The sequence below is a fragment of the Gopherus evgoodei genome, chromosome 5 (assembly GCF_007399415.2).
Source record: "Gopherus evgoodei ecotype Sinaloan lineage chromosome 5, rGopEvg1_v1.p, whole genome shotgun sequence".
Taxonomy (NCBI): Eukaryota; Metazoa; Chordata; order Testudines; family Testudinidae; genus Gopherus; species Gopherus evgoodei.
The window spans coordinates 70,080,005-70,092,715 of NC_044326.1; the positions used below are offsets into that span (position 1 = coordinate 70,080,005).

The 12,711-nt window shown below is 38.6% G+C and overlaps 1 protein-coding gene across 4 annotated transcripts in view; it reads left to right on the forward strand.

Annotated features, from left to right (window-relative positions):
* The window catches only part of FBXO8 (F-box protein 8), a 30,138-nt gene that overhangs the window by 2,772 nt on the left and 14,655 nt on the right, over positions 1-12,711 (forward strand). For 2 of the 4 annotated variants that reach the window (XM_030563185.1, XM_030563182.1), the window contains exons 2-4: positions 7,828-8,164; positions 10,008-10,134; positions 12,297-12,416. In XM_030563185.1, the coding sequence (XP_030419045.1) occupies positions 7,836-8,164; positions 10,008-10,134; positions 12,297-12,416 (576 nt within the window). In that variant the 5' untranslated portion in view covers positions 7,828-7,835. The remainder of the gene's footprint in view (positions 1-7,827; positions 8,165-10,007; positions 10,135-12,296; positions 12,417-12,711) is intronic. The other 2 variants (XM_030563184.1, XM_030563183.1) reach the window with 1 other exon arrangement.

A 12,711-nucleotide genomic window follows, 5' to 3' on the forward strand; every position in this document is an offset into this window, starting at 1 on the left:
CAAGTAATGACTTTTCAATGGACATTTAATAGTACATGAACCGAAGCTGAAGGAATCTAAGGTCCAAGTAACAAATTCAAGAAATCTAGTTTCTGTGTCAGGTCATGAGAAGATGTGGGCTTTATGGCTGAGAGATTATTGGGGTAGGGATGGGCAGTATAGTGGAGGACACTTGCCAGAATCTGACATCTTGTGCCATCATCTAGACTGAATTTTAAAGGACAGCTCAAATTGCCTCATATCTGTCAACATCCTGCAAGATTAGCTGGTAGAGTTAACAATTCCAAAATTGTATTTGAGTGGGAGGATCCTGTCACCATGTCAAGAGATTGCATCAGAATGTGATGACCTGTCATGACAACACCAAAGCTGTCACAACGCAAACATCACATCACTTCCTCAGGCTCTGTGAGAAGGTGTTTGTGAGCAGCAGCAAATCTTAAAATGAAAGGAGGGGCTGGTTGCACTAACTATTATTAAAGGTGTTTGACACTTTCCACTATAGAACCATGATTTTCAGTTGCTAACAATTTTGTCAAACTTTAACCATTTTGACTGAAATGCAAGTATCCTCTCAGGCTGAATTTTTAGGGGGATAATTTCAGCCAAATAGTTCAACCATTTCTGATCGAGGCTAGGAAAAACATGTTTCCCCCATGTAAAAAATTGTGGCAGCCTTTTCTTTGATCTAGCACTCCTATACTTTGGATCAGGGACTTGAAATTGAGCAGAAATGCATGTTTTATGATCTGCATAAAAATCCACCCACATTTGAACAAGTTATAATCGTCTGAAAAATCGCAGTTTGCACGTGGTCAGCAGAGACTTGCTAGAGCTTAATAGCTAAAATCCCAAAAGAATCCTCACTGAACCACTCAAAGTAATCCATTCTCCTTTCATGCCTGCTAGTGCTGACCAGATGCTGCATGTGCCATCCCCACAGAGTGACTGAGCATGCTCCAGCACAGGTCAATGGAGATTATTCCTGTAATGGCTGCTCTGAGCCTAGGATGAGCATCAGAACTGAAGCCTGTCTCTCCTGCACTGTCAGCGATACCCCTGCTGGCACCCTGGCAGCATAGAGGAGGAAACCATATATCTCAAATGCACATGGGACAAAAGCCAGTTGAGGGTGAGAAAAAGGAGTAGATTGGGACAAGAAATCTGGTGAGACTGGGACTGGAAGAGGAGGAAAGAGAAACTGGGAGGTGGAGAGGAGGAGGGCTAGGACTAGCTGGGCAAGGGGACTGGGAGCTGCAGAGGGAAGACTGGGTTTGGGAGCTGGTGAGGGAAATGGAGGCAGGGGCTGGAGGCATTGGCTGTGGGGTAACGCTGAGATTGGACAAGGAGCTGAGGGAGTGGAGAGAAACTGGAACTAGAAAACAGTGTGGGGGAAAAAGAAAGGTCTGAAAACGATCTGACGTAGGGTGATAACTGGGACTGGCTGGGCAAAGACTGGAGCAAGATGCTGGGGAAGAGAGAGGTGTGTGTGCTGTGTGGGGGAGACTGAGATGGGATATGGAACCTGGGAAGGAAGAGAGGGAGGCAGTGGGAGAGGGAACTTTGAATTAGAGAGGTTGGGCAAGGGTACTGAATGCAGCAAGGGGAAGAGGCTGGGAGTAAAGAAAGGCATGGAGATTAGGACTTGGAGAGCAAGATCGGGGTGGGGTGACTAGGACTGGCAGGAACTGTGACAAGGAGTGGGGAAGAGACCAGATAGGGGCAGAGTCAAGAGGATGGGGCAGAATGGGTCAAGCATAGGAGGAAATGAGTCTATTAGAACACACACTGCAAGAGAGAATGAAATGGAACCCAAGATTCCTGAGTTTATATTTTAGCCGTGTCAGTAAATATATGGGAAATCTACTGGCAAAGTGCATCTTTCATCCTCCCCTCTAGTACTTGTCCATACAGGGAATCACAATTACTATTGCTATGAGTTACTCCATTAGCTTAAATGGCAGATTAGTTCCAACAGCCTATCTCATAGAACTGGAAAGGACCCCAGAAGGTCATAGAGTCCAGCCCCGTGCCTTCACTAGCAGGACCAAGTACTGATTTTTGCCCCAGATCCCACAAGGCTTAAACTCACAACCCTGGGTTTAGCAGGCCAGTGCTCAAATCACTGAGCTATCCCTCCCACTGCAGAATGGCTAAAGGTTCTAGACATGCTGATGACCATGTGGATGAAAATATGACAGCACCTAATTACATTTCTGTATCTTAAATTTGCTTTTTTTAAAAAACCTATGAAATTATATAAAAGATCCCCTACAGTAAAAGAACATTATTAAGGTGGCAAAGTCAAACACTTAAATATGAGATGCCTATGCAACATTAATTTGTCCCCTTTAATTCACTCACTGGGAACTGTGGATAAATATATGAAATACTATGTAATGCTATAAGTACACTGAAAACTCAGGTCCTATCTGTCTCAAATTGGGTGTCCAACATTAGTGGCTACTTTTGACTTTAGTCTCTCTGTGCATCAGTTCCGCATTTGTAAAATGAGGAGAATACCATCCCCCTCACATCATGGGGCTGTTGTGAATATAAATTATTTGTGTGTGAAGCACTTATATACCATAGTGATTAGCACCATAGAAAAGCCCATTGAAAAACAAACAATTCTGTTTTCAGAGCAGGGGTCACACACTGAATAATAAAGATAAAACATGTTGAACAGCTCATGAGTTGAGTACCATTTCCATCACTGTATATGAAAATCAAGAGTAACATTTGTGTTTTCAAATGTATATTTATTTAAACTGAAATATAATTCATTTACAGCCACTGCCATTAACTCAATTTTTCTTTCCACTATTTTAACAAGTTGTTTCTATGAACTATAAATATCACTATATCAAATTAAAAAAAAAGTCCTCTAGCAAAAGAACCAATCTAGGAAAGACCTGAAATTGATGCTATGAATGTTCAGCACAGATTTGTTCTTCTAGAACTGACAGGGTCATCAACATTTACAGGAAGGGCTCCACCAGGTTTTGGGTCACATAACTGATTCAAAGACAAATGCACAAATAGCAGCGAGAGAGAAGTCTCATGGATTTGAAGACGCAGCTTCACTTTTCTTAGATTTTAAACGTAATTAAAAACTGAATGAGATTTGTTTTTCAGCTGTATTAAATACTTGCCTTCCCAACCCTTCACCAGTTTACTTCTTAAAAACCTTAATGATAAAAGACAGTCATAGGTAATTGCTGTTTGCAAGTTAGAAAGTGAAGATTTGTAATAAAACTAATTCCATAAATAAAATTCAGAAATCAGCTAGATAAAATTTCCTGATTCTGAAAAATTCTAAGCAGTTCAATATTTCCACATAAAAGCTTCTTAACCAGGTAAATCTAATTTGTTTCTTCACATAACTAGAACAGCAAATTGTGTATTTCTCAGTTCAATAATATGAAAAGTTTTCCCTTCCTTAATCTACTACTACTCTCTCAAAACTACAACATGGGTATCTATTTACCGAGTTTTACTAGACTGAACAACAGAGTAAACCAGCACATAATCAACTAATCCTATTGTAAAATATTAAGCACCTGTTTTAAAAGTGCTTAATCACAGCATGTATACAGTGACACAATCAATTGCATGTATATTAGTAAATAAGCAATTTACTTCCTGCCTTTCTTGAGAGGAACACCTAAGCTTTAAAAAAAAAAAAAACCACACACACAAACCCCAAACCTTCAAGGTTGTTAGCAGCTTCAGCCTAATTCAATAGCAAGTAATGATCACATTTGGAAGATATACTTTTGAATTTTTTCTTCTTAAAAATGTCTAACACAAATATAATTGCAACCATGGGGGAAAAAAGTGCCCAACTCAGTGCATATCAATATTTTAAAATGACCAGGAAATAAGTGGGTTGGTGGGAAGGGGCTTATCCAGGACTTTCTGGAGAATTTACATTTCATTTAGAAAAAGCAAGTTTTTAGTCCTTAACCTTGTAATAAGAACCTTCTGAATGTGGAGAGAATATACATGTAAATATATCTTCCTCAATCTGAAGGCAAATTGAAACAAGAGGTAACAACTGCTTAAGGCCTAAATCCTGGTCCCAGCAGAGAACCTAGACAGTTGTGTTAAGGAGCTGCTCTGGGATGGAGGCCATCCTGATGGGTGGAGTTGCTCAGTGGCTATTTATTTCATGGTGAATAATAACTGGTGGCTCTGTATAGCGGCAGATTCACCAACTCTACTGTTTCCTGTCCTGTGATTTAATTAATATTTAATTCACAGAGGCTCTGGAGCTGAGATCTGTGGTGCCTTGTAGGCTATCAGAACCATGTCTCCTCTACTGCTGCTGCAGTCTAGTGGAACTCTATTTGTTTTGTGGCCACAAAGGAGAGGGAAGGATCAACTCTAAGAGGCACTAACTGTTTCCATTAATCTCTATATGGCATTGCTGCTGCTGTTTGTATTATAGTAGTGCCTAGATACACCAACTGAGATTAGGGGTCCCCTTGTGCTAGGCACTGTACATGTACAAGTCTTAGAAAACTGGTATGTTTTTGGACCGGTGAGAGAGGGGCTGGGGATGGCGAAATTTGAGCATCGGCAGCAAGTAGTTAACTTGCAAAAATTGTAGATGCAAATGTTGGAGGCTCTTTATGTTCAGAACTTCTGATGTCTTTGTGAGTGAATAGATTACTATGCTAACAAATAAATAGTAATGTTAAACTTAAGTCTTAAGCCCATCAAAGTCTAATAGCCTCTTGTAGAGTCTAATATATCCTCACCAGTGTATATAACCGTGTCCTCTGAGAATATCTTCTGAACTGTAGTTCTTTGAAGCAGGGATGATCTTTCCCTTCCCTCCATCAATGTTTTTTAACCTTCTAAAAGCACCCACTCCCCATTAAGACCTGTGTGTGTGTGTGTGTGTGTGTGTGTATATATATATATATATGAGAGAGGTGTTTATGTAAAATGAGAGGTTTTAAAACAGAAAAAAAATCCAAACAGAGGTTCCAATAGAAGTAGAAACCATTCAAGAGTTCAAAAAGTAGAAACAGGCAGAAATAAAAACCAAAGTAGTTTGAATATCCCACTTTTGCAAACTTCTAAAACAATTTGATGTTTTGGTTTTGTGACCATTAACCTTGTTCTCCCTCCACCTCCTCTTTTTGTTAGTTTCCTACTAGTTACATTTTTAAGCTCTTTTGGAGTCATTACCTCATATGTCTGCCCTAATATAATAGATCCCTGATTCTGATTTCCAGGTGCTACCCGAATATGAATAATAAAAGCATGCATGTGAGCTCTTACTGGATCCGTATCCAAATGCACAAGTCAGTTCAGATGTGTCTTGTTTTTTTGTTTGTTTGCTTTTGGTTTTGGTTTTTTTAGTGAGCCAGCAACAGGAGACTGCAGAGCTCAGGAATGAGTGCTCATTAATTTATGTTCTGCTATCATAGCAGGGGTATAAAAATAAGACTGTTTCACTGTATAGTTCTAAAACATACTAGAATTCAAAGAAGGTTCCTTTGCTTGGGTTGTGAGTTCAAGTGTGGCCCTCTTTGTGAGTAACTACTTTCCTTGTTCTTTTACTTAAATATGAGTTATTACTGAAATATTTGTCATTGAGATTTAAGTGTCTAGTTTAGAGGGTTCCAGAATTAAATTTCAGAATCTGCTGCATTTACTATACTCTACAACATAACTAACTAGCAATAAGTAAGAAAAGACATCACATACACAGGTGCTGTACATCTGAGATGCTGGTAAAAAGAGGGCACAGCCTAGTGCAACTTTGGTTGTGATAAAAAGAAAGGCCTGGATGCCTTTTGACCAATGTCTTGTGTTGTGATTAAGATTCTCTTTAGCACTGGAACATAAATTCCACATTAAAAAAATGGATTCCTCAAGCCACCCTTTCTAAATCTCATGATATTTAAAATTTGCCATAGAAGAATAAATTGCAACCTTTACAAAAAAAAAAAACTTGTGTTAGCTAGGAGACTGAAGGAAAACAGAAAATGACATTTTCTAGTGTTCAGCCTAGTCTGATTTTTAAGTTTTGTAAGCAAAAGGGCTTCTATCACTTTCTTGGAAAACTATTCCACATCAGAAAAGATTTTACCGTCAGGATGTTTCTAAAAATTCAGCCTACATTTTTCTTAGCTTTATCCCATTACTTCTAGCTATACCCCCTTTCATCATCATCAAATAATTTCACTATCCATGGTGAATACATCCTTCAGATATTCGTAGATCTTTACTATGTTTCTCATCTTAATCATTCCTTAGTTCTTCAAGGTTTCTTTCACATTGATTAGCTCTTCTAGGTTTCTTCGGACTCTCTAGCCTAGCCATCTGATAATTGTTTTTCTGTGAACTCACTTCCATTCAATATATTTTAAGTAGAATGCCCAGAATCAAGCACATGAATCCAGGTGCAGTCACACCTGAGCTACACTGAGAAGAACTATTACCTCCCTAATTTGTGTAGCAGTGCTTCTTTAAATGCAGCTCAAGACTGGTCTTTTTATAGACATATCACATTACAAATATATGTTGCAGAGTTGTCAGTACTTGATTTTAATCACAAATCTGATAATATTTGGCATTTCTATAAAAAATGCAGTTCTTGGGCTCACTTGTAATTGATTTTGTTTACAACACACACAAATTTAAGTTTTTGTATCTATAACTATGAGAGCTAAAGATGAATCCACCTTCTGTTTTTGAAGCATTTTGTCTAAATAAATAAATAGTAGAAGATCTTTGTATTATTACTTTGTCTTCGCCAATAATTGCCAATCTTCCTAAATTAGAATCAATTCCAAAGTTATTAGGTTTTATGCTTAATACCAATCCCTGCCTTTATTACATACTACCCCACATGCAGGGCCCGTGCAAGGAAGTTTCGTGCCCTAGGCAAAACTTCCACCTTGCGCCCGCTCCCCAGCCCTGCAGCAGCTCCCCACCCCCTGGCCTGAGGAGCCCTGCGGTACCTCCCCACCCCAGCTCACTTCTGCTCCGTGAGCTGCAACAGCTGATTGGCGCCACAGGTCTGGGAGGTGGGAGAAGTGAAGCAGCGACTGCGCAGTGGAACCCCTGGGCTGCCGACGCGCTGACCCAGGGGAACCCCTGGGCTGCCGGCTGCCGCTGCTGCCGGCAGTTCAGACTCCCTCTCCATCCCAGCAGCAGCGGGCCGCTCAACCACTTAAAAAAAATGGGGGGGTGCTGCTTTTTGGCCCCCCCAAATCTTGGCGCCCTAGGCAACCACCTAGTCCGTCTAAATGGTTGCATTGGCCCTGCCCACATGCCATTTATCATTAGCTCTTGATTATAGTCTCAGTCTGCGTTACATTGTTTCCAGACAGGCCATTTGAGTTAATTTTACAAATAATTCTGAAAACACTAGTCTCAAACATCGTGATCCCTCTTGTAAGTCCTGTTAACTTGAATGGAGCGACTTACATTGTGCTTAGTACTATTTACAGAATCAGGCCCTGAATTTTGTAATTCTGTCCAGAGCATCAATAATGTTTGGCAAATTTTAGTTTTTAAGTTTTTATTGACTTTTTTTGTTCTCCATATCTGTTCATTTTACTGGGGACAGAGGATAAACATATGGCATAATAATTGACAAGATTATTCTTCTCTTACTATTTGAAAGTCAGTTCTACCTTTGTTTTTATTCAGCTTTTCAATACCTACTAGCTATTTCCCAAAACTTTTCATAAATTGCCAATGCAACTGTAAATTTATAAGTTAATTTCCTTAGCAGCTGTAAAAATGCCCACTGACATTTTTTTAATAAATAACCTTTCATTTGGATTTTATGACCTGCAGGCTCGCAGATGGGTCAGGGGCTGTGGAGAGTGGCTAGGAACCAGCAGCTGCAACACCAAGGATACAGTGGGCAAGGCTATCTCACCAGAGACCCTGGTAGAAGATTAGCTACTAACAGCATTTCAAACACAAACCATCGTAAACAAGCCCAAGGAGGAATTGACATCTACCATCTGTTGAAAACAAGAAAATCTAAAGAACAAGAAGGATTCATTAACCTGGAAATGCTGCCCCCTGAGCTTAGTTTTACCATTTTGTCGTATCTGAATGCAACTGACCTCTGCCTGGCTTCTTGTGTCTGGCAGGATCTTGCTAATGATGAGCTGCTCTGGCAAGGGTAAGTTAATGTGAGGTCACCTGCATGGAATAAAGAGGATTACTAGGTTGATTGTGGGTTGTCACTCTGTTTACCCTTTTAAACAATGTTTCAAATGTGAAAAGTTACTGTTTAACTCATGCTAATGAACTGCTTTATACATTTTAAGAATTTCCTATTTGTCTTGTTGCAAACAAATCTTACCGAAGTCAATTTAGACTTGACAGTGGGAAAATCTGAGCCCAGTGCAAGTCCAGATCTGTGTGAAAATTATAAACATTCTGTTATTTGTGGTATCACTTCTAGAAAGAAGACTAATGGCTTGTCTTCACTGCGGTGTAAATCAAGGGTTGCCCCTAACCCAGCTCCCCCACCCTCTGCACATGCAAAATATTATAGTTCAAGTTCAGTGGTACTTTAAATTTGAGCTAGCTGGCCCATCAACAGATGTGAGTTGAAGCTCAAGTGATTGCTATGCTGGAGTTGATAATGTAGAGGTAAATCAGCTAGGCTGTGCTGCTAAAGTGTTGTTTGCAGTGTTGTCATTCTCACTCAAGCTAGAAAGGAGTTAGCTTGAGTTATCTATGCTCACGTTAGCACTGAAATGAAGACAAGCCCTCTAGCACACTGGTGTCTCCACAAGTGCTTTTCATTGCCCACTAGGTGCCTGGCAATAGAAATGTTAACCTTTGTTGTACAGAATGTTACAGTGGGTCTAAGTCCAGCATATATAATCTAAACGGAAAAGTATTAACAAAGAGAGAGGATTAATGCAGTAAAGCAGAAGTGTCATACTGCAGTGATAGTAAAGATGATGTGGATTGTAGACTTTTTTAGTCAGAAGAGAAAAGTCAGGAATCCATTGTCTCCATCAAAAATAGAGAACTTAAATGTAAAACTCTATGAAAATTGATTTGCAACATTCAGATAAGTCATCCTTTCATAAGATCCAGTTTCAAATTAAATGAACATCTAGTTGAAGCTGCAAGCAGGCTCTGGCCAGTACTGAGTCCTGACCTGGACTGAGCTTCTAGAGGCTAGGGATCAGGTTTATAGTGCCATAGGCCATTCTACTTTGCTTCAGCCAATCAGCTCCTTCTACTTTTCCTTTCCATTCTGGGTTTCGTTTGTTTTGTATTGTGTGTGTTTTTAAAACTTGTTTTAGCTGTTAAAAACAGTGTGCCATCTTATCTTCCTCTGGCCAGGAAGAAGTAAGGGACCAACAACCACCACCACTCCTGGACACAAGAATTAAACATCTGGGAATTTCACACTTTACAATGAAAAGGTGCAGTGATGCACTCCTAGCACCCAGTGATGCTGTGTAAATATATAAATACCAAAACTTGCAAGCCCCCTCACATGGCCTAAAATGAAGTCCATTAGTGACTAGGAGTTACTGTTGTCTTGTCCTGGTTCCATGGAATATCTGTGCCTAGTCTAAGATTTCTCTTACAATAAAAGTGTATACATTTTGTAGCATAAAGATTAAAGGAAGGAGAAAAGAAATCAGCATTGCAGTGTACTATATAGTTGAATCCTCTTCTGTTTTTCCCTTTGAGGTATATTATACAATTACATGCAAAACATTAAGAATGTTATTTAGGTTGTAAAGTCAAGCATTCAAAAGTTAGGAAATGCCAGAATTAACATGATCTGTGCAGTCTTTGTTCGGCTCCCTTGTGCATTTGGATTATGATACTGTCATTAATTACATGATCCCATATAACTTTTCACAGGACCTTGCCTCATTTAGTGCATAAGATGACTGATTGTCAATTAATGAGCAGCTATTCAATATTTTTTATCCCAATTGTTCAATATGCCAAGTATTTTCATACTAGATTTATTCCTATTTTGGTAGGTTGTGCAAATCCACTTGGGGACACTGCTCTATATACAATAAAAATCCACCTCTAGGATTTTCTTTTAGAAGATTGTATATGCAGCTGGATGAGGGCAGTCTCACCTTTAACGCCAACCCTGATGAGGTAAGTGGAGTGTTGCTAACATCAGTAACAGTTGCAGTAATTATAATACAGTTACAAAAAAAACTGTACATGAGAACATGGAACTTGTAGCAACATTAGAAGTTGATTTTTAATGGATACTGTGTTGTACTATGTGAATCCTGAATACTAAGTAATGGCCCTATACTGATCTTTTATGCTGACAGTTCCCAGACATATGATTTACTTGTTTGACTTATAAGTACTCTGCCCAGCAGTTTAACAGATAGATGTCAGAAATTCATAACCACATCCTGACATGGAGGTGGAATCCTGGTAAATAAAACAGTAAGCAGTTTCAAAAATGGTTGTGATATGCCCATAAAAATAAATATTTAAAAAACCTTACTATGTAATATGGACTTTGTCCTGCTTTCACTGAAGTCAATGCCAAAACTCCAATTAACTTCAGTGGAGCAGGCTCAAGCCCTAAATGCAGATGAAACCTGCCAGAGAGCGGAACACCAATTGCATCTATGATGGTGGGGGACACTGTTCATAAGCAGTCTTCAAAGACAATACACAAACCTCCAATTTCAAGGTGCCAGTGTTGAGATAATATCTGTTAGCTTACCCTGCCTATAAAATTACACTAATGCAACAAAACTGTTGAAGACTGAACTTTTGTAAATAGCAGTGATTTTGATTTTTCTGAATGCTTCCTTTTTAATAAACTTATCTCATTCTGTTACGTTAAATATGTACATTTTAAATAAAACGATCTCTCAGAACTAAAAAAAAGTAACTATTAATTCATATAACTAGTCAAAACCAAACTAACTTCTGCTTTTTCCCAGTCTAGCCACATCTTTGCTTGTGTGAGGAGAAATTTGAGAGTTGAAACAGGTTTAACCTAGGATACATGTGGTAAAAACCCCACCAGCATTTTGAAAATATTCCCTTGTGTATAAAATTAGATTCCTCATGCATCACATTTTCTGCAAAAAGATGGTAAATCACACTGAACAAAACTGAGTCTTCACTTTCTAGGTATATTTATATAATAAAGACACACAAGTGGTAATTGGATAAATCCAGAGTAGTAAAAAAAAAATTTAAGTTTTATGTTTAGAAACAAATAATTTGCTATGTCAGTATCGTACAGATAATGTGTATGTACGATTGCCGGACAAAATGATAAAGCAGTCATATAAGCCAATACAACAACATGATCTGGTTTAAATTCCTTGAGTCTCATTTGCCCTGGCTCACTTTTTTTTTTTTTAATTTGACTGGTGAAAGCCATGCCCTTTTTTTAGATCACAAAATATAATAGTCAATTCTTTTGATACACTACAAGAAGAGGGCAGAATACTCTAGAATCCCACTGAAGTTATCAGTATTGTGCAGCTCAGGTTAAGAATGAGTCATATATTTATCTTCAGAATAATCTTAGTGGAACTACTACTAGAGATGAAATTTTACAAATGAGACTTTACACTGAGATATTTAAGACTTGTTTACAAGAGTACAAGTGCTAACCCTAGGCTAAGGCCAGGCCAAGTCCTAAATCTGGTAACAGCTCTGCCTACATACAGTTCCCCCTCAGTTTTAATTGGATATAATATTATCCTTCACATCCTGTCCTAAACTGCAATGTGCAGTTACACTCCAATTTAGCAGTGAAGTAATTTTTGTATAGTGTAAAGCACTTTGGGATTCTTCAGAATAAAACGTACTATATACAAATAAGTAATTTATATTACATGAAAATTAATAATTTGTAAATATTCTATAACATAGATTGATTTATATATTAAATGTATTATAATACATTTGCTACTTCAGAATTCACAGTGGTCCATTTGTCAACTGAAATATGGACAGTCAGCTTCAGGTCCCTTGAGAGTCTGGAATTTCATTGTATCTCCCAGGCGCTTCTGATCTTCTCTCTCTGTGGAGCACCATAGCCTAGCAGGAAGTGTTCTGGGCCTGAAAGTTCCAAGAACATTCACTTGTTTATTTTCTTTACCACTGTGATATTGACAGAATTATTACTATAAGGACACTGTGACTGATATGATATGAAATAACATTCCTTTATTACAAATCCTATGTCTAAAAACTTCCTGCCCAACTCTGCTTTACATTTAGTAACAGACCTGATTAAAATATTATAAAAATAAGAATACTTATGGCCACAGGAGCAAGATTCTCCAAAGGACACCATCCATGTCATGAAAATGGGTAACCAAGCTCCACAGCAACAGCTCCAGAACTATCAGTGGCTCACGGGGTGGGGGAGAGCGCCTGCACACTTTGTGGTAGGATTATCTAGTTCACCATTGTTGTGTGCATGGCGTTGTGAAATCTGCTGTATATGCTGTATTGACTGTGTGCATGAGCTTACATAATTCATGGCAGGTGACCACATTCTGTTGAAGGATGTATCTGACCACATGTTTACACATAACATGACAACCTCCTTATGCATGTGCAAGATTTGTTTTTTATTTTTATTCCATTGGCAGCATCCTCATAGCTAAAATCTATTTTGTTTTTACTTCCAAGTGTATCAAGATTTAAGAGTTTAAGAATTATTTTTTATAATCGGCCAAC